This window comes from Staurois parvus, unplaced genomic scaffold (genome assembly GCF_062004578.1).
Source record: "Staurois parvus isolate SC_StPar_1 unplaced genomic scaffold, SC_StPar_1.0 ptg000021l, whole genome shotgun sequence".
In the NCBI taxonomy this organism is placed as follows: Eukaryota; Metazoa; Chordata; class Amphibia; order Anura; family Ranidae; genus Staurois; species Staurois parvus.
Genome location: NW_028317817.1, coordinates 2,368,537 through 2,395,067, shown reverse-complemented (window position 1 = coordinate 2,395,067; position 26,531 = coordinate 2,368,537). Strand labels below are relative to the sequence as shown.

At 42.4% G+C, this 26,531-nt stretch overlaps 1 protein-coding gene across 1 annotated transcript in view; it reads left to right on the top strand.

Moving 5' to 3' along the window:
- Positions 1-894: 894 nt before the first annotated feature.
- Positions 895-26,531, top strand: part of CMTM7 (CKLF like MARVEL transmembrane domain containing 7) — a 68,106-nt gene continuing 42,469 nt past the window's right edge. Inside the window, exon 1 of the mRNA XM_089690770.1 lies at positions 895-1,395. Coding sequence (XP_089546896.1) covers positions 1,264-1,395 — 132 coding nt within the window. The 5' untranslated portion in view covers positions 895-1,263. The remainder of the gene's footprint in view (positions 1,396-26,531) is intronic.

The following is a 26,531-nucleotide window of genomic DNA, read 5'->3' as shown; positions in this document are numbered from 1 at the left end:
GACTAGTGTCCCTGTTGTTGGTGTAAGTGGGATGAATAGAGTTCCAGTTGTTGGTATCAGAGGGATGAATACTGTCTCTGTTGGTGTCAGTGGGATGAATACTGTCCCTGTTGTTGGTATCAATGGGATAAACAATCCCCCTGTTGTTGTCAGTGGGATGAATAGTGTCCCTGTTGTTGGTGTCAGTGGGATGACTAGTGTCCCTGTTGTTGGTGTAAGTGGGATGAATAGAGTTCCTGTTGTTGCTATCAGAGGGATGAATACTGTCTCTGTTGGTGTCAGTGGGATGAATAGTGTCCCTGTTGTTGGTGTCAGTGGGATGACTAGTGTCCCTGTTGTTGGTGTCAGTGGGATGACTAGTGTCCCTGTTGTTGGTGTCAGTGGGATGAATAGTGTCCCTGTTGTTGGTGTCAGTGGGATGAATAGTGTCCCTGTTGTTGGTGTCAGTGGGATGAATAGTGTCCCTGTTGTTGGTGTAAGTGGGATGAATAGAGTTCCTGTTGTTGGTATCAGAGGGATGAATACTGTCTCTGTTGGTGTCAGTGGGATGAATAGTGTCCCTGTTGTTGGTGTCAGTGGGATGAATAGAGTTCCTGTTGTTGGTATCAGAGGGATGAATACTGTCTCTGTTGGTATCAATGGGATAAACAATCCCCCTGTTGTCAGTGGGATTAATAGTGTCCCTGTTGGTGTTGGTGGGATGAATACTGTCCCTGCTGTTGGTATCAATGGGATAAACAATCCCCCTGTTGTCAGTGGGATGAATACTGTCCCTGTTGGTGTTGGTGGGATGAATACTGTCCCTGCTGTTGGTATCAATGGGATAAACAATCCCCCTGTTGTTGTCAGTGAGATGAATAGTGTCCCTGTTGGTGTCAGTGGGAAGAATAATGCCCCTATTGGTGTCATTGGGATGAATAGTGTCCCAGTTTTTGGTGTCAGAGGCCAGTCAGTTGCCCAGTCTGTATTTATCTGTCCATGTATTAGACGTCCACACAGCGGGTTCAGGAAGAGGTTCCAGTGGAAGGGCCGGGGTGACCCGAGTACTCTCCTCACAGTACAGTACATGTGTGGGATCTCCCCGCCCCCAGAGCTCGGTGGAAGTCTCAGCCTCCCCTCATAAAGCACACAGCTCTGTGGAGAAGTCGGACGGAAGAAGCTGACGGGGCGGCCTGTATACTGATCGCTGCGCTCGGGCCTCCCCTCCTCCATCCTCCGCTCGGTGCCTCCTCATCCCTCTCCTGTGTCCGGACCTCAGTGGCCATGTCCCAGCACAGCTCAGTCACCGTAGTCCGGACCACCAGCAGCAGCACGAATGTCCAGCAGAGCAGCCCGGGACTGGTGGACAGAGACTACCCCGGCTCCATCCCCGCCATCCTCAAGCTGTGCCAGGCGGTAAGAACCCCTCCATTGTATGTGTGACCCCCAGGTCTAGGAGGACTACAAGTCCCAGCAGAACTGCTCTCCTCTTGTGTTCTAGAACTTGTGTACGGGACATGTAGTCGTTGGTGTGATCACACTATACCTAGCATTGTATTTGCAGACCTGGGACTCTTGTGGAAAGTTTCCATTTGTTCCTTCATTCCTCAGCTGTGCCCAGGATCCCCTCTCCTCAGGTGGCACCCTTCTCTTGCAGGGCCCTATGGAGGGAGACCACCAGTCTAGGTCAGCAGGGCTAGTGCCAGCCTATAGAGAGGACCTGATGGGGCACACGTGTGTGGTGGCTCTTGGAATTATGGGTTGTAGTCCTGAGGAGGGGGATCAGGGCACATAGGTCCCTTTCACATGGCGGACCTGATCAGATGGTCCATTCATCCCTATAGACCGGCAACTTGTGTCCATTTACACCCGCCTACCTCTTAGCTGACCCACTAAAAAACAGAAGGTGACCCCCATCCCTGTCTAGGACCGGAGGGTAGATAGTGGAGTCACTTTACTCCCTTCCACCTATAGAGCAGAGCGGCCTCTATCCGTGTCCCCTCTGCATAAACTGAGAGAACACAGACCTGTCATCTGCCCACTCTGCTCCAATCAGCAGACAGATCCCCTGCTGAGCAAATCAAATTCCGCCCCCTGTGAAAGGGGCGTTTCTGTGGAGCTGTACGCACTCCCTGACTGGAAGTTCAGGAAAGCGACACACAGCAGGCTGGAGGCTTGTAATGAAACCATCGGAGTTGTACCTTTTGTGGGAGATGTCCTCAGCTTAGCTGGCCTGGCATTTTTTTTTTACAGCAAACAGAGGTTTTAGTACAGCTAAAACTTTGCGCTCTCAGCACATGCTCGTTTACAAATGGTACGCAAATATGCGGCCGCGCGGCGTCCAGGCCCAGCCGCCGAGAGGCCGCATATTTGCGTACGCTCAGCGTCAAGGGGTTAATTATTTTTGGACAAAGTAAGGAATAGTTAAGGTGGTATTAACCCCTTCATGCCTAACAAATGTTAATGCCTAAGCACAATTTTGCAACTTTGACTTGTGTTAGGAAAACCGTACATTTCATTGCAAATACTTTGTGCATCCAGGTGGATTAAACCTTGGTTTTTTCAGGACCAATTTGGCTTTCATTTTGTGGTAAATGATAATGGATAGCCCATGGAAAACTGGCTCAAAAATCATTTTTTTTACGCTTACCTGTGTCTTTCTTGCTACTACCATAACTTACTACCAAAGAAAACCCCCAAAAATTGTCCTCCTGACGATCGCAGCAATACCACATATGTGTGTATTAGTTGCTGTTTGCCCCCGTAGTACAGCCCAGAAACTATAGCGTGCATTTTGCTTCTTTTTTTTTAATCCTACCTAAAACACACTGACACTAACTGATCCTAGTCTTAAAAAAATGTAAAAAAAAATCCTGCCCAAAAAAATACCGACACTGAACTTGACCTTTGACTCTGACTTTCACCCAAACCTCAACCATGGCGCTGACCTACATCAAACTTTGATCTAGGTTGGGTTTATTTCAAATTTTTATTTATTTATTTTCCAGGGTCTTTTTTCTTTCTGTAAGGAGAGTGAGAGAGAGATACAATGTACAATGTATCTCTCTCCTCCATTTACATAGTCTTGAAGGGTTACTAAACCCAAGACCCTGCATTCACTATATCTGGTCCCCCACAGTACACAGAACATGGAAATGAAATTATTTTTAGTAAATATAAACTGCTAAATACCTTTTCTCATCAGCAGTTAGAGCAGTCTTGTGACTTATATTGGTGTCCAACAGAGCACTGGTTAAAGCTTGTAGGAGGAGTTTTCTTTCTAAACTAGGAGGATGGAAATCCCCGAATCTCTGTCTGGACAGTGCTGATTGGCCCTGTGCTGATCACATGCACTGTCCCAAGAAAAAAAAAACCTTTCTAGCAATACACACTAAACTGAGCATGTGCAGAGTGATTCCACACACATGTCTTATGAGATGAGGGAGACAGTGGAGGAAGGGGAGGATCAGAGAAGTCAGGATCAAACCACGTTTTTACACAATGCAGAGGATTAACCCCATAGGTTCCACAGTGAGTATAACAAGCAGGCTTTACTGCATATACAGACTGATTTTACTGTTGTGGGTTTAGTAACACTTTAACTATCTGTCCTTTGCTGTGTTGGCTCCTGTCACTATGAGTACCTGTATGGAGCCACCACAGTATTTACACTCCCTATCTAACAACTGCACAGCTATGTCCTATTGCTGTCATGTCTTATAAGACAACAGCAGTGACTCCTGGGACATGTAGTCACACTGTTGGGGTATTCTAGAGCTTGTTTGCATTCCCAGAGCTGACATTGCTTGGAGCGCTGCACCAGATAAACAGAGTGGGGACAATTTTAAAAAGTAATAATTACACAATGAGATATATAACAATAAATGACATTATCCATGACATGATATACATGCAAACATTATGTACTACTTGAGGGTATAAGGTCTTGAAAGCTGTAATATATTACAATTTGATTCTTGAGTTTAGATATACCTTAAAACTCATCAATATTTTTTTTGTGTCCCATTCGGCAGATTTTCTTTCGATTCCTATTCTATTCTATATTCCTATTACATATCCGCGATAAGGGATATGACTTTTTAGATGTTTGTTATTGGAACCAATGTATCCACTGATATTCATTATTCATAAGAATAGCATGAATCAGAAAAATACCACATTATGACCACTAGATGGAGCTGATGGTCATCATGGATAAGTGTTTCTTATGATCATCAGCTCCATCTAGTGGCCATAATGCAGTATTTTCTTGATTCACACTATTCTTGTGAATGAAGAACATCTGACCTGGAGAGCAAATTGCCTAGTTTTCAATATTGCTGGCATACACACAAAGCAAATGTACATGCAGGATGTTTTTTTTATAAATACACCTCACGGAATGACAGGGGTCCTAAACCTTCCCCACTCACTTTAAAAACTAAAAAAAAAATTAGCTTTAATGGTGCTTCAGTTTTAACAGCCAGTTTAGGGTAAAAAGGAATTGGGCAGGAAACTGATGCTTTGGGCAGTGTCCTTGTGTAAATCTCTCTCTCTCTCTGTATATATATATATCACATCTCCTATTATCTGTTGTTAATGGGAATGGGAGTGGAATGAGGCTACACTGACACCTAGGTCTGTGTGAATATTATTATTACTACGAGTTTATATAGCGCCAAAGGGTTTGCTCAGCGCTGTACAATAGGGGGGACAATACATAGGATCATGTTTTCTTTATCTTTGGTTTGGATATTAGGTGAATGCCCTTTCCATAGGGATGAATGGCACAGACAGTATAAGCCCCCCTATGAGTAAAGCTGAAGCTGTCAATAAATAAATATAGCCTTGTATGTGGGTTTCACACAGGAAATTTGGCCCACAGGAGAGACGTCAGACCTGTGTGATGTGTCATCGGTTCCATACTATATTTGGCAAGTGAAGGACGCCCAGAGAATCTTATTGAACTCTTTTGTACACTGTATTTAGTGTACAAGCAATACAATGATCAGACATACCCTGTATTGAGACCTCAGTGAACTGATGTCAGGTTTGTAATGTTTCTGCGGGTTAAAGCAAACAGTCAGGCTTACACAATCTACCATTTGATCCAGCAGTATATGCACCTAAAAAATCTCATAGGGCCCCTTTACACTTGCATTTTAACACACATATAGTGCTTGTGTCATGTTTCCCCATAATAAAGATAGCATCTCTTCTCATGCAGTGAAATTTTTTGAAAAATAGGACAGGTGCGTTTTTGTTGGGTTTTAGCGTGTCAGAAGGCCCCTGGAAGTCAATGGCAGTGCTTCAAAAACAACATGTGTTTTGATGCATTGGCCCCTGGTATTAACAAGCTTCAGTGAAACAAGTGGATGGCCCCACACTGCTGTTAGGATACTCAACATATCTCATATAATATATAAAGATATTTGAACGCGTTTCATGCTCAGAGGATTTTACTTATAATCATTTTTGTTATTAGTAAACACCTCTGAGCATGAAATGAGTTAGCATATCTTCTTTCATGGTGGTGCTGTGATGTCTTTATGGTCCATATTGTCTCAGTAAAGATATTCAGAGTATCCTTACAGCAGTGTGTGGCCATCCACTTGCTTTGGCTGTGAGCCGGGCAGGCACCTTGATGTGAAGATTAAGCACGGGTAGCGTTTGGACTGATCTGGAGAGGTGCTTTTGTTTTTGCTGTGTTCCTGGTATTAACAAGCCTTGGTCATTGGCTGTTATCCTTAAATGCTCCAAATTCTAAACTCAAAAAGACATTGAAAATGCATGTTAATGTGTGATAAAATAAATGTCATTGCACAAAGAAAACACTCCTTGACACATGACATTGCACCTGCCTGACAAACAAGAAAACACACCTTGAAGCACACGAATAGATCCAACTGGTCTGCAAAAGTCTTTTTAAGTACAGTTGGCATAATTATGAATTCTGTCTATGTATCAGCTTACTGTAACCCTCTGCAATGTGCACTAATCAGACTCTGATGCACAATGATGCTACTCTACACACAGAGAGATTATCTGCCCTAGAAACACTTTGATCTCTGCAAGGGCACACAGAAAACAGCTATCTATGTGCAGTGTTCACACATGAATCCAGCCTTCAAGTGAGCTGCAGTGCAGTACAGAGATCTTCAAGAAGTCTGCATGTGGTGGCACAGTGGCTTAGTGGTTAGCACTTCTGCCTTCCAGTACTAGGGTCATTGGTTTGAATCCCAACCATGGCACCACCTGCATGGAGTTTGCATGTTCTGCCTGTGTGGGTTTCCTCTGGGTACTCTGGTTTCCTCCCAAAGACATGCAGGTAGGTTAATTGGATCCTGTCTAAATTGTCCATAGTATGTGTATGTATGAATGTGAGTTAGGGACCTTAGACTGTACACCCCTTGAGGGTTAGGGACTGATGTGAATGTACAATATATATATGTAAAGTGCTGTGTAAATTGACAGTGCTATATAAGTACCTGAAATAAATAAATGTTTCTGTCCTGCACCATAGCTCAACCTTGGCTCCATTTCTTGCTGTAATGGCTAGAAATCAAGTAAATGTCACATTTTAAGAAAGTAAAAAAAAATAGTGCTCTGTGCTTTTAAAGCACAAGGCATCACCGACCAGATCCAACATTTCCTGAATGGTAAATCTCAGCGATTTACCATACAGGAAACGTGACAGCCCTTTTTCTGACCATGCATGTTACATTATGATTGTATATCTACCTACAGCTGTGTGGTAGAATGGTCTGCCTGATTGGATACAAATTGAATAGATTACATAGGTAGGCTTTATATGACATCATTTTGGTAAATCTGACAATAACTGTACAGGGATTGTAAAAACGGATTGTAACATCTATAGGTGGTTTAAATTGGTAATAAACCCAAAAGAAAACATTTATTATATTGGAGCTTGTCAATTCTTAGATGTGATGGCTGCATTCATTTTCTTTTTTGGGCTTTTTTCTTCTTTTTTAATCTGGTGATACAGCCAGTAAGTCTCTTGTTTTACAAAAACAGAATGTATCAGTTACCTTGTATCAGAGATGAGAAAAAACATTTAACACTGATATGGGTGCTTACAATGATCAGCTTTTATTTATTTAAAACCTTTATTCCAAAAGGGAAATTAACTGTTTGCTGTAACCGATTATAACGTATGAGCTGGAGTTTGGATTTAATTTGTTGATGTATTTAAATCTGCTAGTACAGGAGATGTGTTACTGGCCAGATCACCAGGTAAAAACAGAAGGAAAAGAAGACTAAAAAAAGGAAAACTAATACAGCCACCACATCTAATGACTGGTAAGCTGCAAAATATTACATTTTGTTGCTGAGGTTTAATACCACTTCAGATCTAAGAAAATGGTTGCCTACTTTATAGTGCTTTTCCCTGCATGCAGTCCTGTACGTCCAACTTTAGAATATTATGTCATTATTGCTGAGACTATTCCTCTGGGCATAGGAACTGATTTCATTGTTTTTGAATGCTTTTCTTTGGATCGTGTTGCTTTAGAATCTCTCTCAAAGTTCTAATTGACACATTTCTTTTATATCTCAGACACATCAGCAATTAGCAGTACACCTAATCTTCTATGATTTAGTTACTTCAAAGTCAAACTCCTCTTTAATACCTGTCTACCCTCTGTATCAACACAGTGAAGGCCACAACTTACACAAAGCAGTAACGGAGTCCACAGTGTAACCCTTACATGCCTGTATAAAGTATATTGATGTAGCATTGCTATTGATGAACTGAGCCAATTCCAGCCTAGGTTTAGGAGCAATTTATTGAGTACCAGCTACCTGAAGTGCTGGGTCTTCATACGCAACCTGCCCCTAGATGATTGACATAGGTACACATATTGTGTGTATGTGACAGGTACACTTAGGATGAGGATAATGGGCTGTTCCAATGTTGTTTGATTCTTTTTTTGTCCAGTTTATTTACTATTTTTTCAGATATATGCAAAGCTAAACTCCAGTCAAAAATAACAGGATAAAAATAAATAGCTCAAGAAAAGATAAAATAACAGAACAAGATTTTGCTGTAATACGCAGCTTCAGTTTGGATATTTCCCCGCAGTACATTTTTCTATCAATAGATGTCCTTATTCTGATGGTCAGCAACATTCAAAACACTTCCTCTGTGCCCAGGCCATCCTGGACCATTCTGTGACTGGAAGTGAAAGAAGAAGCAGCATAGTGATGAGCTCTTCTCTTGGCTGTATTTTCCTATCAGCATGCTTTTTTTCAGGACATGAACTGATTGGGTTCTTGTGTTGCTTCTTCCTCTCACACTCTAGCCCTGCTATAAAGATGCTGATAACAGGTTACATTCATGTACAGTGGGCATAAAAAGTTTACACACCCCTGTTAAAATGTCAGGTTTCTGCGATGTAAAAAAATGAAAGAAAGATTGATTTATCTTTCTTTAATTTTTTTACATCACAGAAACCTGACATTTTAACAGGGGTGTGTAAACTTTTTATGCCCACTGTACATGAATGTAACCTGTTATCAGCATCTTTATAACTTTATAACTTCATAACTTTTTCCACCTTTAATGTAACCTATAAACTGAACAGCATACTGAAATCTTTTAGGTGGAGGGAAGTAAAAATAAAAAACTAAAATAGTGTGGTTGCATAAGTGTGCACACCCTTAAACTAATCCTTTGTTGAAGCACCTTTTGATTTTATTACAGCACTCAGTCTTTTTGGGTATGAGTCTATCAGCATGGCACATCTTGACTTGGCAATATTTGCCCACTCTTCCTTGCAAAAACACTGCACATGTGTCAGATTGCGAGGGCATCTCCTGTGCACAGCCCTCTTTAGATCACCCCACAGATTTTTGATCACATTCAGGTCTGGGCTCTGGCTGGGCCATTCCAAAACTTTAATCTTCTTCTGGTGAAGCCATTCCTTTGTTGATTTGGATGTATGCTTTAGGTTGTTGTCATGCTGAAAGATGAAGTTCCTCTTCATGTTCAGCTTTCTTGCAGAAGCCTGAAAGTTTTGTGCAAATATTGGCGAAATTGAGCCCAAAGCATAATGCTGCCACCACCATGCTTCACTGTGGGTATGATGTTCTTTTAGTGATGTGCAGTGTTGTTTTTGCGCCAAACATATCTTTTGGAATTATGGCCAAAAAGTTCAACCTTAGTTTCATCAGACCATAACACATTTTCCCACATGCTTTTGGGAGACTTCAGATGTGTTTTTGTAAAATTTAGGCGGGCTTGGATGTTTTTCTTCCAGAGAAAAGGATTCCGTCTTGCCATTCTACCCCATAGCCCAGACATATGAAGAAAACGGGAGATTGTTGTCACATGTACCACACAGCCAGTACTTGCCAGATATTCCTGCAACTCCTTTAATGTTGCTGTAGACCTCTTGGCAACCTCCCAGACCAGTTTTCATCAATTTTAGAGGGAATGTCACTGTTGTGCCATATTTTCTCCACTTGATGTCTTCACTGTGTTCCATGGTATATCTAATGCCTTGGAAATTCTTTTGTACCCTTCTCCTGACTGATACCTTTTAACAATGAGATCCCTCTGATGCTTTGGAAGCTGTTTGCGAACCATAGCTTTTGCTGTAGGATGCGACTAAGAAAATGTCAGGAGAAACCTACTAGAACAGCTGAACTTTATTTGGGGTTAATCAGAGGCACTTTAAATGATGGCAGGTGTGTACTTACTCTTATTTAACATGATTTTGAGTGTGATTGCTTCATTCTGAACACAGATACATCCCCAGTTATAAGAGGGTGTGCACACTTGTGCAACCACATTATTTTAGTTCTTTATTCCCCCCCCTTAAAACAATTCAGTTTGTTTTTCAATTGAAACCTGACATTTATATATCAGCATTAGTTCAGTGTTTTAGCACACTGTTTCTCTACCTTTTTCATTCGATGCACCCTTTAACATTTTCCAAAATCTTAAGGCACCCTATTCTAAAATGTAAAAAATGAATCAAATAGTTTTACATAATGCAGCAACATCCACATATGTAGGACACCCAACATTAAAGGTGATTTATTCTTCCAAAGCAAATATACTTTTCCACACTGGTACTGACTAGTTTTCCAATCTCCCTCACTCTGCTAATGTGACCATGGTGCCGCTGGAGATGAGCAAGGGGAGGGTATATATGGATGCTGTGCTAGCACCCAACATCCTCCATATCAGGTGATTATGTAATTGGTTGTCAGGACTCCAGCTAGAAGGTTGTAAAGGTGCACAATAAAAACTTGTGGCTTTGTGTAAATAAAAGTCAGGCTTGATCCATCAGCTGGCTTGTATACAATTTGTGCGTAATTTAGGCACTTTGTCAAGGCACCTCTGAAGAAACCTGAAGGGGTGCCTGGGCAACCTGGTTGAAAAAGGCTGTTTTAGCATACAGGTCCCCATTATATATTGAAAATACACAAAAACAGACATTATTTTAACTTTGATTTTAGTTGCTCATCAAGGTCTATACACTGTATGTACAAATATTTTGACGTCTATTTTATGATAGCTTTTCATTGTGAATATCGTTTTAAACAATAATAGGCTTTGTTAATATGTAGATGAGGATGCCACAGTGGCTTAGTGGTTAGCACTTCTGCCTTGCAGTAAATGGGTCATGGGTTTAATTCCCAACCATGGTGCCTCCTTCATGGAGTTTGCATGTTCTCCCTGTGTTCGTGTGGGTTTCCTCCGGGTACTCTGGTTTCCTCCCACACTCCAAAGACATGCTGGTTGGTTAATTGGCTCATGTCTAAATTGTCCTAGTTTCATCTCTGGCCGTGCGGGATCTCCTGCATGGTAGGGGTTGGGAAAAACCTGGCAACCTACCCTGTAAAATAACCGCTAAGAGAATTCATGGAAAAAGTCACTAACGAGTGATGGTCCATTCAATTGCCAAGGGTCGGATACAACTGAATGGATAGATAGATAGAATATGTAGATGTTAAAAAAGTACAGCTTTTGTGATTGAACAAACTCATTTATCTCCTTGTATATGCAATAACATCAAAATATACAAATGCAGTTGGGATTTTTATAGGCACCGTAAATAAATACAATATGTACAAAATCTTAAAATAAAAATATTTCTATATTAAACAATGATGATAAAATAATATATCATGGCTAATTGAATACCATTTTTATAGTCCTTGGACCAATAACATCCAATAAAATGTACCACTATTTTCTCCTTGTTACATTAGTTGTAAATATGTCTTGCTTTGAAATGACAATTTATATGGAGCTACCCAATGTATTTCGAACAGCTGACTTCTTCAGGACTGCATGTGGCATACAGTCATGGCCAAAGATATTGGCAGATAATGCACCACTTCGCCCTGAAAATTGTTGCAATTGAAAATGTTTATGCATTCTCATGTTTATTTCTTTTGTTTGTATTGGTATGACACAAAAAAATGGAGAAACAAAAAGCCAAATCTGACACATTCCACATAAAATTCCAAAAATGGACTGGACAAAGTTATTGGCACCCTCAATTTAATATTTGGTAGCACACCCCTTGGAAAAAATAACTGAAATCAATTGCTTCCTGTAACCATCAATGAGTTTCTTACACCTCTCTACTGGAATTATGGACCACTCTTCTTTTGCCAACTGCTCCAGGTCTCTGAGATTGGAAGGGTTCCTTTTCCCAAATGCTGTTTTGAGATCTCTACCCAGGTGCTCTATGGGATTGAGATCTGGAATCATTGCTGGTCAGCTCTGTACTCTCCAGCACTTGACCTCTGACGGAGACCCAACTTTCTGACACTGGGCCCTACTTTGCACCCCAGAAGTCTTTGGTAGTCTTCATATTTCATAATGCCATGCACACAGTCAAGGCATGAGAAAACACCAACACGATGAGCTGCACTTGCTAGAGCTCATGCAATCTTGGTTGGCTAGTGTATGGGGAACTTACAGTACTTGGAAATCATCAGCATGTGAATCTACAAAACTGCATATAAGTAATAAAACCATCAACAATTTGTGTGTAGCGGTATATACATTTAAAATATATACGTTAAAAAAATATATATGCAATATACTCCTGAAGGTAAGGTTGTAATTAATTAGTTTGTTGCTAACACAGCTGGCAGGGGAAGGCTGCCTTCTGAGCGGGCTGGGAACCCAGGTGCTACAAAAGAGAAAAGTGATGGGGAGAGAGGCACAAATCCCCCAATAGTGTAGCAAATTTTATATAACCACAAGCCCTCCTGAGGATTTACCCCCCCCCCCCGACCAGGCCATTTTTTTTACGGCGCTGCATTACTTTAACTGACAATTGCGCAGTCGTGCAACGCTGCACCTAAATTAAATTAACGCCCTTTTTTCCCCACAAATTCGAGCTTTCGTTCGGTGGTATTTGATCGCCTGTGCTTTTTTTTATTTTTATTTTCCTTTAAAGGCCTCATTTCTTTTTCTGAAAACAGTAGAATGATGGGCTTTACCAAAAAGCTGTAATTTTGTTTCGTCTATCCACAACACATTCTCCCAAAAGGATTTTGGCTTCCTCAAGTAAGTTTTGGCAAACTCCAATCTGACTTTCTTTATGTTTCTGTGTCAGCAGTGGGGTCCTCTTGGGGCTCCTACCAGAGTGTCCCTTTTCATTCAGATTGCAACGTATCCTGCGAGCTGACATAGTTGTACTCTGTGCCTGAAGGTCAGCTTGAATTTGTCTGGATGTTGATTGAGGCTCTTTATCCACCATTAGAACAATCCTTTGTTGCAATCTGATTAGTTTTTCTCTTTTGTTTACATCCATGGAGATTAGCTACAGTGCCATGGGCTGTAAACTTCTTGACAGTGTTGCGCACAGTGGATACAGGAACATTAAGATCTGCAGATGAGTTTAATTACAATTACAGGAGTGTCACAAACTTGGAATGCAATTATTTCTTGCAATTTTGAGAAGGTGCCAATAATTTTGTACAATTTGGTGGGGTTTTGTGTGGAACGGGTCAGATTTGACTTTTTGTTTATCCACTTTTTTGTGTCATACCAATACAAACAAAAGAAATAAACATCAGAATGCCTAAACATTTGTAATTGCAACAATTTTCTGGACGAAGTGGTGCATTTATCTGACAGAAATGCAGGGGTGCCAATATTTTTGGCCATTACTATATTATGATACAAGGACATTAGCCACAAAGATGCTGGTGTGTGACAGAACAATGCTGGATTTGCTGGATGTGTGAGTAAATTTATGAAGAATAAATACTAGATGGTGAGGTCTTGTTTTACTTGACTACATCTATTTGACTGAGGTATCAGCTTGATTTTTAGGACACTTGCTTGAAAACATGATTGTTTTTCAGGGAAAGCTCAGTCCAATTTTTCTCTGGTTACTGGAAATGTCATGATTCTGTTTTAATTTTCACATGCTCAGCAACTGTCTGTAAACAAGAAAGCATAATGCAAAGAGATTTATGCCAATAGCAGGATGCAGGAATTGAGGCATTCCAAACTTTGAAGCAAAGGCTTTCTGTAGTTGCAGGTTGTCTTGTATGTGCTTTGTATTCTAAAGTGTTTATTATTGTGACTGTTTCGACCTATGCCTAACTATGTCTGCAAACCTTCCAGGTGCTAGATGTAACAACCGATTTGATAAAGCTGAACAGAGTAGTGATAAAGGGAATAACCAATAGCTACCAGCCACATTCAACTTTTAGTGACCTAACATCTGAAACAAAGAAAACAGGAACTATTATCACCATGCTCCTTCCAAAGGGCTGACCCCAGGAACTAACGCTGGGAATGGTGGATGGCTCAGCCATTGGGAGCTTGCCACCAAGGCCTTATTTTAAAGTGTGTGTCTGCGGCTACATAGTGGGCAAGAAATAAATGGGTTGCCCTAAATGCGATATGTGAAATTGCACAAAAATGCACATATACCATTGCACCTGTATAGGTGTGATCACAGCCCTAAGGGTTGATTTACTAAAGGCAAATAGGCTGTGCATTTCGCAAAGTACCATTGCTCCAGAGCTTAGTAAATGAAGTGAAGCTTCACTTTTCTAAGAATATTCATTCACATACAAGGCAAATAAAAAACTGCATTTTTGCTTGTACATGATTGGTTGATGAAAGTTGGCAGTTTACTAAGCTCTGGAGCAAATGCTCTTGGAAAGTGCAAAGTCTATTTGCTTTTAGTAAATTAACCCTAACCTTTTAGAGCAGAGCTTAAAATTTCGAGTCTAGACCTACTAGCCAGGCACAAACCTTACTCTCCACCAGTTGCCCCACCCAAACTTGCCCAGGTCCGCCTCCAACCCCACCCCCGGCTTGTCCCCCAACCAAGCCTCCCAGCCCTGCCCCCAACCACACCCCCCTAAAGCTTATGAAATAAAATTTTTCTTTAGAATAAACTTTATTCTAAAGACAATTTTAATTTCATAAGCTTTAAGAGAGAAAGAGAGAGAGGGTATAGAGAGAGGGAGGGAGGTAAGAGAGACGGGGTGTGTGAGAGAGAGGGAGGGGGGTCAGAGAGAGGGGGTGAGAAAGAGAGAGAGGGGGTGTGAGAAAGAGGAAGGGGAGTCAGAGAGAGGGGGTGAGAAAGAGAGAGAGGGGGGGGGTTGAGAGGCCCCTAGCCAGTCCCTGTCTGCAGTTCTTCCTGTGCCTCCTTGTCCCAGTACCCATCTGCTGTGTGTGATAAGGTGTGTGTGATGCTCAGTACGATACCTTCCATGGCAGCAGGATGTGCATGATAGCCAGCAGCGGGCAGGGTCTGGTCTTGCTCTTGGTGAGGACAGGAGGTGCTCTACTCCTTCCAGCGAATCTCTGTGATGTGAGATGGAGCGGTCCCTGGCTGCCTGCACCTCCAGTCCGTCCCCATTCTCTGGGATCCCGGTAAGTCTGTCTTCCGGTCCCGGGAGCAGAGAGGAGGTTGTGTGAGGGGGTGCGCATGTGCGCAACATCACCATAGTAACATCTGACTCCGGAGTGGCCATCGGATACAGACAGCTAGACGAGCCACAGGACACAAGTACTGGGGGAGGCGGAAGATCCTCATACAGTACATTTGATAGGTAAAAGAAAAGGGAGTGATAGAAGGTGTAGGAGCGGTCAGTAATGGGCAAGGAGTAGCCAACAATAACACTTGCCACCATGTTATTTCCACTCGCAAAATGCGAGCAGGCGAGTGGAAATTTTAAGCCCTACGTTAGAGTGCTGCCTCTTCCTTTACAAGTGTAAAGGCTGACATGCAGAGGATAGCAAGAAGTTGATATCAAGATTCTAATGCTTTTGCAAGCTGTACCGTAAGAAAACAAAATTAAAGTGGAGCTCCATCCAAAAGGGGAAGTTCCGATTTAAAGACTGGTCCCCCGTTTCCCATTAAGTATTGGCACCTTTGGGGAGCAGTGGGGGGAGCGGGTACCCGAAATTGACAGGTACCTGCTTCCACTTCTGCGATCGCCTAGTCGATCAGAAGCGGAAGTTGTCCTCCTCCGTCCCTCCCTGTAGTCTTCTGGAAGATGTAACATGTCCCGGAAGACGTAACAGGTCCCAGAAGACTACAGGACCAATCAGAAAGCGCAGCGTTCCTCGCATATGCGCAGTGGGCATCCGGCTGTGAGGCCGCAAGCTGTCACAGATGGGTGCTCACACTGAAGATGCCAGCACCGGACAGCCGGTAAAACGGGCTGCAGGGAGGACACCGCAGGATCAAAGGACAGGTGAGGGGCTGTTTTTGCAAAGTCATCAGCTACAGTTTTTGTAGCTGCTGACTTTAATTTTTTTGCAGTGTGACTGGAACTCATTTACTTTTTTGGGATAAATTGTGATGTGGCAGCCTTTAAAGCTACATTTTGCATGCTTCCTTTCTAGTTATATGGGTAATATTTTTATGTTTGCTTTTGTTTACAGAGTTTATTTCATGAGGCTTTCTACAAAAATAGCCGCAGTGAAAGTCACATTTACCTGCAGAGCGTACCTTTGCTAGACACAATTGCTCTACAGTTTTCAGTCTGTGAATATATCATGTTACAGAATAAATGGGCCTTTTCTCTGGACTGCTAGGAAACCCTACACAGATTTTATTCTGTACTATTCCGTTAAGTATCACCTTCCATTTACGGAATTTTCTGAAACCTCTATTTAACATGTTTGTAGAATATTCCAAGGTGGTGGACAGCTATGATCCACAAGCTGCCAGTACTAGTAAACAGAGTTGGCTATAAAAAGTTGCAAAGCTTTTACAGTCCCATGTAATTTTTGTAAGACACTCCATACTTCGAGACTTCTGTAAAAATGGAGTAAAACCTCCAGATGATCTGCATTTAGGAGAAGCTACGTCTAGAAAATATATCCTGGCCTATTTGTGGTAGAAGCTGTCACTGTACAAGCTGAACCAGTGTTGATACTACAGCCAGCAGTTCTGTGGAAAATAACAGCGCCATGACTTATAAAAAGTTATGAAACCATTTTCCTTGGCAACGTCTTGTTTTACTGATTTCTAATGAGACTTCACTGGCTGTAGCCTAAATATATCTAAAACTGCAATCTATTAGTCAGCAATGTTAAAATGGCTATTTTAGTTTCAGTAATGTTAACTGAAAGAGCTAGAGAAAAGAAACATTTCAGGATTAACATCTCTATTATGGTGGCCCCATTAACAGACATCTGTTTACATGCTTCTGTCACACCGACAGTGCGGAACAGAAGTATTTGAACACCCTGTGATTTTGCAAGTTCTCCCACTTAGAAATCAGGGAGGGGTCTGAAATTCACACTGTAGGTGCATTCCCACTCTGAGAGACAGAATTTAAAAATAAAATCAGGAAATCACATTGTATGATTTTTAAAGAATTTATTTGTCTTGCACTGCTGAACATATTTGAACACCTAAGAAACAGCAAGAATTCTGGCTCTCAAAGACCTGTTACTGTGCCTTTAAAAAGTCCACCTCTACTCCACTCATTAGTCTAACTCAGTAGCACCTGTCTGAGCTCTTTTAAGACACCTGTCCACCCCACAGTCAGTCAGACGCCAACTACTACCATGGGCAAGACCAAAGAGCTGTCAAAAGACACCAGAGACAAAATTGTGGACCTCCACAAGGCTGAAAAAGGCTACGGGGCAATTGCCAAGCAGCTTGGTGAAAATAGATCAACTGTTGGAGCAATTGTTAGAAAATGGAAGAGGCTAAAGAAGACTGTCAGTCTCCCTCGGACTGGGGCACCATGCAAGATCTCACCTCGTGGGGCATCACTGATGATAAGAAAGGTGAGGAATCAGCCCAGAACTACAAGGGAGGAGCTGGTCAATGACATGAAGAGAGCTGGGACCACAGTTTCAAAGGTGACTGTTGGTAGAACACTACGCCGTCATGGTTTCAAATCATGCATTGCACGGAAGGTTCCCCTGCTCAAGTCATCACATGTCCAGGCCCGTCTGAAGTTTGCCAATGACCATCTGGATGATCCAGAGGAGGCATGGGAGAAAGTCATGTGGTCAGATGAGACCAAAGTAGAACTTTTTGGTCTAAACTTCACTCGTCGTGTTTGGAGGAAAAAGAAGGATGAGCTGCATCCCAAGAACACCATCCCTACTGTGAAGCATGGGGGTGGTAACATCATGCTTTGGGGGTGCTGGGACAGGACAACTGCACTGTATTAAGGAGAGGATGAATGGGGCCATTTATTGTAAGATTTTGAGCAACAACCTCCTTCCCTCAGTCAGAGCATTGATGATGGGTCGTGGCTGGGTCTTCCAACATGACAACGACCCGAAGCACACAGCCAGGATAACCAAGGAGTGGCTCCGTAAGAAGCATATCAAGGTTCTGGAGTGGCCTAGCCAGTCTCCAGACCTAAATCCAATAGAACATCTTTGGAGGGAGCTGAAACTCTGTGTTGCTCAGCGACAGCCCCAAAACCTGACAGATCTAGAGGAGATCTGTGTGGAGGAGTGGGCCAAACTCCCTGTTGCAGTGTGTGCAAACCTGGTCAAGAACTACAGGAAACGTTTGACCTCTGTAATTGCAAACAAAGACTTCTGTACCAAATATTAACACTGATTTTCTCAGGTGTTCAAATACTTATGTTCAGCATTAAAAATCATACAATGTGATTTCCTGAATTTTTTTTTTAATTCTGTCTCTCAGAGTGGGAATGCACCTACAATGTGAATTTCAGACCCCTCCATGATTTCTTAGTGGGAGAACTTGCAAAATTGCAGGGTGTTCAAATACTTCTGTTCCTCACTGTACATATTCAAAGGGCTTGTCTTTGCCACAGTAGAGCTGATTTATTAGGTAGGTAAGGGAAAAAAAGGAGGGGGAAAAGAAGTTGTGATGAAAGTAGAAAAGCTTCATCATCATGATGCTTTATCATATATCCGCTGGGTCTAATGCAAATGTTTGAATATCTCCTTATTTTTTTTTAGACTTTAGATATATTGGGCTACAAGAAAAACAAAAATGGCTTGATTGTTATTCTTTTATTATATAATGTTTTTGTTTAAAGAATTTTTTTATATATTAACACAGTAGACCATACAGATGGTCTGAATCATACATCTTGACAGCAAATATTATAGTCACAGTGATACTATCTTGCATGATCCAGGTGCACAGTATAAAAGATTTTCTAACAACCAAGATAAATGCAGAGAAAGTATATGAAAGTATATTCATTGAAGTATATGTAAATCTTCACCTTGTAAAACAACCCATTAAGTTTAAAACAGAAATGAAAGGCAAAAGAGATGTGTATTCATACAAAACCATTTTAAATACCTCTTTTCACTTTTTTATAAGTGATTGCATACCTTTTTTCCCAGCAGCATAAGGAGCTCAGGAAGGAGAAACAGCAGCACGCTGATCTTCCCAGTGAATGGCTGTGTGTGTGTGGGGGGTGCGTGTGAGCAAAAGTTTGATCATCGGAGAAGAGCAGGCTGAGTTTCCAGTTTCCAGCACAGCTAGAAAACTCACTACACTGCGCTCTCATGCCCAGTATGGTCAGTTTTTGATAGGAAAAGAGGTACTGGCAGCAACACCAGGGATTTCACACAAAGGAAGCAAAACAAGGAGGACAGGGTACTTTTTTATACAAGTACATGGTACAGGAGGCACACATCAGGAATATGAAATTTTCCATACTATTCTTTAAATTCAGAATCCTTGTTGAAAGCATATCAGTTTGTATTCTAGAATATCAGATAATACAGTATACAATACAATATTAAGATTGTAAGAATCTTTTTAAATTGTTAAGAAATAGGAAATATCCTTGGAGAAAAGAAAAAAGTGGGAAGAAAAGATGTGAGCCAAAACAACTCCAGATAGATAGAAACGTCTAAATACTGTATATCTATTAAACCTAAAAAGAACAAAGAATAACCCATCCTGGACACAGGCATAATTTTGGCCATAAATGTAATATGGAACGACTGAACATTGTAGCTCTTATTAGCTAATAATGACTAAATTATCATCGAGGTAAGCTCTATAGGAGGGTCTATAGTCTAGTTGAGATTGTGTTTGGAGTACTAGCTTTGTTCACAATGGAAGAGCCCAGATATTAAAGAATTCAGCATAACACTCTGTATGGATGGCTATCCATTGCTCTGACTCCACAATATCCGTTACCTGTTTAACCCAAACCATCCTAGTTGGAGCCAGTTTTCCAAAATATTGGTGCTAAACACTTGGCTGCATTTAGAATTTGTGGTAATTCACTCTTCTTATAATGGGGACTAAAACGGGGACTGTGGGTACATAGGGTATGAAAGGTATGAAAGAATCAGCTAAATCAACGTTCAAAATTAGTTTAATTTGGGATCTAATATCCATCCAAAAGGAGTGCATATTGGGGCACTGCCCTTCAATGTAAAGGAAGATCCCTCTTTGTTTTTGTCCTCACCTCCAGCAAAAGTGGAATGGGGAAGGACATGTGACTAGTTTAGAAGGCACTTCCACCTGGTAAGTATTTTATAGTTATTCTCTTGCGTTTTCAGACTCCAAGGAGGATGTATGAGTCAATTGAAATGTTTACTGTATTTGAGTATCTGAAAATTTGCTTTTTGTGTTGCCTTTTAGTTAGAGTGCTCATGCAGTAGGGTTACCTAGGGGTTTTTGTTTATTGTTTTGTAAAAATATCTAACAAGGCCAAGACCAGGACTTCCTAGTGTCCACCAAGTGTGTAGAAAACTATCCTCAGAATGACAGCATCTAAAGCAGAGGTTGGGGTAGTTACTGCTTTAGTTTTGCTGGTGGTTGAGAATGTCTTTAAGACATTCTTGTTTGTTCTATGTACAAAAAATGTCCTCTTATTATTTTTTTACATACGGAAGTGCTGATAAGTGAATAAAGCATGGAAAATAATTTGGGTGGCTTGTAGATCACTGTAACAGTGTTAGGCTACATGTTAGGCTGTGGGAAAATGCAAAATGTGGCAAGAGCGCATGGTACCGCGTTTACACGTGTTTTTGCCTCATTTTGTGTTTTCCCACAGCCAGTGGTCAAAACGTTCCTATCCTGAACCGAATTCTGAAGTCTATGTGTACACGTAGGCTTTTATGGAGTTGCGTTTAGGAGCTTTGGCAGAAAAACTTCTTTGCAACAAACAAGCCTTTAAGCATGTGTTACTTTGTAGTATAAGTCAAACCAAATCCCCTCAAGCATTCTCCCTCTACAAATCCGCCTTCCTCACCTACACCTCCTCCCTCCACGCCGCCAAACAAACCTTCATCAATACCCTCTCCTCCAATTCTCATCGGCTCTTCTCCACTTTCAACTCCCTACTCTCTCCCCCCCCCCCACCCAGTACCTCACTCACTGCCCACGAGATTGCCATTCACTTCCAAAATAGGATCGACACAATCCGTAAGAACATTGCCAGTGCTCCACCTACCTCCCCACCTAGCCTCCATCCCACTACAACCCCTCCAACTCTCCCCTCCTCTGACCTCGCAACTGCTCTGCCCCCCACCACCCTTAACATCCCGCACACCATAACCCCCCCAACACTCCGCTCCTTCAGCCTTTCCACCACTGAGGAGGTCACCAAGGTCTTCTCAGAAGCCCGCCTCACCACTTGCCCCCTTGACCCTGTCCCCACACAACTCCTCCAGGCACCCTCCCCCTCCATCCTACGCTCCCTCACCCACATCTTCAATCTCTCCCTCTCTACTGGCACATTCCCCTCCCCCCTAAAGCACGCGCACATCACCCCCATACTCCCTCCTTGGACCCCACTGACCTGAACAACCTTAGACCCATCTCCCTGCTGCCATTCACTTCCAAGCTCCTTGAGCGCTTAATCTACAATCGCCTAAGTTCCCACCTCACTGACAACAACCCCTCGATCCACTACAGTCTGGCTTCTGCCCCCTACACTCCACCGAAACCGCCCTACTCAAAATCACTAATGACTTACTAACCGCAAAAGCTAATGGCCACTACTCAGTCCTCTTACTCCTTGACCTCTCTGCAGCCTTCGAAACAGTTGACCACCCCCTCCTCCTCGATAAACTACACTCCCTCGGCATCAGAGACTCCGCTCTCTCCTGGCTCTCCTCCTATCTCTCCCAATGCTCCTTCAGCGTTACCTATAACGCTACCACCTCCCTTTCTCTCCCCCTCTCTGTTGGGGTCCCCCAAGGCTCTGTCCTCGGGCCCCTTCTCTTCTCCATCTACACCTCCCATGGCAAACTGATACACTCCCACGGCTTCAACTATCACCTCTACGCCGATGACACGCAAATTTACCTCTCCACCCCTCAACTCACTCCTTCAGTCTCTGCCCGTATCACCCACCTGCTGAACGACATATCAGACTGGATGTCGCTCCACATCCTCAAACTGAACCTTTCAAAAATCGAGCTCCTAATTTTCTCCCCAGCCCATGCCCCCCCCCTCTCCATCACGACCAACAACGCCACCATCAGTCCCACCCCGCAAGCCAAAGTCCTAGGTGTCACTCTAGATTCAAACCTGTCCTTCCAACCCCATGTCCAATCACTAGCAAGCTCATGCAGGCTCCACCTCCATAACATCTCCAAAATACGTACGTTCCTAACCCCAGACACTACTAAACAACTCGTTTGCTCCCTCATTATCTCACGCCTGGACTCCTCTTGTGTAATCCAAATGAGGTGAATTATTTTGCAGCTGTTACTTCTTTGTTGCCTTTTGGAGTGGTAAAGCCCACCTCATCTCAATTAATAAGTGAATCCAGGAAGATACTCGCCCAAGAAACAACATTTTTTGTCAACATGTATAGAGTGAATTAAGGGATTGCAGTCATTCAGTTCACAGGGTTGAACAAGAGAAATCTAGCCTCGTATAGCTAGCTGTAGTTGGGAGTATGGCATAAAAACGGCAGGGGAATGGCATATCCTTCTCACAACTTCCCAATATATGCAAACCAAACATTGGAATATTCAAGCCCCTAGATAAAGATTAACATCGCTAACACTGTTAGAGTGATGTACATGTCCCATAAATTACTTTTCACACTCGAGTTGTATGAATGTTTGGAAAGCTTCTGGATAGAACATGGATGATCACACACTAGTTCAACTCATAAAATAGTATACATTCCAGTTTTGAGATGGGTAAGACGTACAGCTTTAAGTACATCTGTCCCCAAACTCACTCCGGGTGCGTTCGGGGCTGTGCACCCGCCCCCACATTGGGACACAGAAGCTGTGTCTGTACAGCTGCATGTCATAGTAGACATCAGTGGCACTGCTGGCACAAGAATGCATGCAACACCTGTGCATCCCCATGCCAGCAAAACATGGACCTGCATGAGACACGTAGATAATTAACCATGTGAATGAGACCACAGGAGGGATAGATGGGATGGTTCCAAAAGAAGGGTAGACCCTCCAAATCTGAGAGAGTTTGGAGCTATGAAAGAGTACTTGTGTCTACCCATCTCTGCATAGAAAATTCAGTAGCTGTAAAATAGTGTAGTATATGAGTTATTTTAGTTATGTAAGGCATTTCCCCCAAAATGCTGAGATGAGTTAAACATTGTGATGCCCTTTCTTTCTAATGTTTGTTGGATTACATCATTTTCCTTGTGTATTCATTTATGTACCAGACAGATTGTGATAGTCTTTCATGTAACAAGCTACTCCCTTCCTGTTCTAAATTGACTAATGTTTTATGATAAATACATATAGCTTAATCTAACTTGTGCTGGAACTTAACTGAGGCCAAGTCCCCTCACTAGCACAGAATACATTCACTATTTACCCTTCCTACCTGTAATCACAGAATGACTAGTTTCCTGAAAAACGTTGTAAAATAACAGACTTCCTGTTTTACAGAGCGTGACCTATTCATGTCACTCAATAGGAAGCATTTTATTCTACGTGTTCATTTCTAGAGTGCTTGTTGTTCAGGCATTGTTTGTACAGATTTCATCTTCCCAGAGAAATGGCATTGCACAGCATTGAAGTTGTTGTCAGGACAATAGAAATATTATTAAGCATCTAGGCCTGTACCACACTGGCAGGCCTCTGCTTTGATTGAAACCAGACCATGTACGTATAATTAGCCTTGTGTAAACCCTAACAATGAACTTCTCTTATTTGTTCTCTCTTGATCTGTTAGGTGTAACAGTGAGGGCTTTTTATTATTTCTGTTCTATAGGAGTAAAGAAATACCTTTTGATTACACAAGAAATCTAGCCCAGTTCAACTTTGTGCACTACAGAACACCTCCGCACTATGTTATGAAGAGAGGGAGGAGATGTTCTGTAGTTCAAACATACTTCTTAGGCATTGCTGCTTATTTATAGATACAGTTCAGTGAGTGTTGCCACTTTATGAACTTTAGGGCCTCGTACACACCCGTTAGCTTAAGAAAGTTTTTTCTCATACAGGAGTTTGCAGCATCAAAAGAGCAGTAAAAAGCCTAGTTTTTGCATGGATGTTAACTCCCTCATCTGGTGTTAATGCATACTATTGGCCAGAATTTTAGCCATTAGAATGCACTAGCGAAGTTAACACGCTTAACGTTTAATGTGCGTTTAACACGCTTTTTTATGCTAAAAAGCTTCTTTTCTGAACGCACAAGTGATTTTTTTTTTCTCTGCTTGTACACTCTCCTGCCATCAAACTCCTTAAAATGCGTATAATATTCCTGGACATATAGGCTCACATGGTGAGGAGTTTACAGGCAAAAGAAAGCTCAGATGCTCAATCAAACAAGCAGCTTTTTGAGCTGCACTGTGCATGAGGCCTAAAAAGTGTGTTACTTTCAGTGTCACCAGCCAAGAATAAGGCTCAAAGCGCACTCGTTTATTTTTAAGCTCCTAGCAGCTACTTGTGAGCGTTTTTATCTGCCCTTGGAAGCAGAGTTGTCCTATGTGTCCATGCACACTAAATTGTGTTTGTATACACTAAACTAAATTGTAATATATTTTAATCTGAAAATATACACTTGCTCAAATATCCTGCAATGTTAAAAAAGTGCAACTACCATCTTTTTAGTCTACAAGGCCTTTATGTTCAGAAAATATATAGTGTTCGTCATGTGGGGTTTATGTAACTTTATAGCCAAAAAAGCTGATTTTAATGTGTGTGAAAATGAAAGGGAAGTGGTTAAACACTATTTCAGTAACTGGTCATTACTGGCTTGAATTGGTGATTATATGCAAGTATCCACCTAAACGTTTTGTTTCCCTCAACATGTTTAGTATGGAAGAAAGGAAATTTCTGTAGTAAAAAGTAACCATTCTATTTGAAAAACAGTGAGGAGCTGATAAAATATTTTGTTACAGGGAGCTGATACTGTCTTACAACAAGAAAGCACCTAATTTGCAGTGTGGGACCTGAAGAAAAACTGTCAGTCTGTATGCTTACTGTTTGCCTTTTTGTATTTCAATAGTTTTTATTAGTTTTAAGCAGTATAAAACAGAGGCGACAAAACATGCCCCCACAGGGGCTATCAATTGCACCGATAAGATAAAAAACATAATAATAAAAGAAAAACAGTGCTCTAACTTCAACAAGGCAGAAGGTACACCCACGCAGGGGCTATCAATGGCACATAGGTTACAATGACGGTAATGAAATTCTAACTGCAATTAAAGGCAACTGTCAACTATCACCCAAAAAAACTAACAGAAATGGAAAGAAAGAAAGAGAAGAGAAATAAGAGGAGAGAAAAAGAAAAAAAGAGAAGAGGGGGCAGAGATCCAGGAGCGCCACCATCAAACGCCAGTGCCTAACGCCAGTACATCCCCATACTAGCCAAAGGAAGCGTGGGAAAGGCATATTGCAACCATGGTTCCCATATTTTCGAGAATTTACATTGGGAGTCGTTGCATATGCTCGACATCTGCTCATTAAGCATCATATTGGTCATACGATCCCGCACCCCCTGAAAAGGGACAAACGGACTCTTCCAGGCCTGAGCAATTGTTCTGGTGGCCGACAGAAACAAATAGGACGCCAGCTTCTGCTGATGAGCAAAGAGACCCGGTATGGGGCAATGAAGCAAGGCATACCGAGCATCCCGGCGTATGGATAGATGAAACAACGTGAAAAGGAGGCCAAATACACGAGACCAAAAACGGACCAGTCTCGGGCATGACCACCAGATATGCAAGACATCGCCACGATGGCCACAACCCCGGAAACATCGATCACTACAAGCGGGATTAGCCTGGGCCAAACGAGCCGGAACCCAATACCAACGAAACAATACCTTATAGGCTGCCTCCAGCGTGGTGGTATTGAATGAGCATTTAGCTATGAGTGACCAGGCCCTATTCCAGTCCTCTGGATCCACATCCACCCCCAGGTCACGCTCCCACTGAACAACATATGAAAGAGAAGTATGCGACGGGCGTCTGTTCAAGGCTGCATAAAGAAGGGAGATAAGGCCCGGGGCGCCCGGGCGCTGCTGACAAAGCTGTTCAAAGGCCGATTTCTGGTATGGAAAAGAAGAAGTGCCCCGCAGCGAGAGTAGCCAGTGCCGCAATTGAAGGTATCGAAAAAATTCCGCCGGGGGAACATCCCGGGACTCCCGAAGAAGATCCCAGGTAGGGAAGGACCGAGAAACCAAAAAGTGTCGTACCTGCGAAAACCCATGAGCCACCCACCAAGAGAACGCCCTTGGGTGATCTAAACCCGGTGGGAAAAGAGGGTTGTTAACAATTGGAAGCAAAGGCAGAAAGGGTGACATCAGGCCACTGGAATAACGTACCGAGTCCCAGACTCGTAAGCCATGGAGCAACATCGGGCTCAGCGATATAGGGCGCAGGGCAGGGGGAAGCCATAGAAGCGCCGACGGTTGGATAGGGGCACAGTTAGGTAGCTCCAGCAAGACCCAGAAAGGGACGTCAGAGGAAGCGTGCAACATAGACAGCGGGGCAATCTGGCTCGCCTGGTAATACTTAGTTACATTGGGCACCCCAAGGCCACCCTGAAGTCTATGAGCAAAGAGCGTATTTCTAGATACTCTGGGGTGCTTATTGGCCCAGATGAAACGCATAAGCTTCGCCTGAAGCAACCGAAGGAAATGAGGGGGAACCCGCACCGGGAG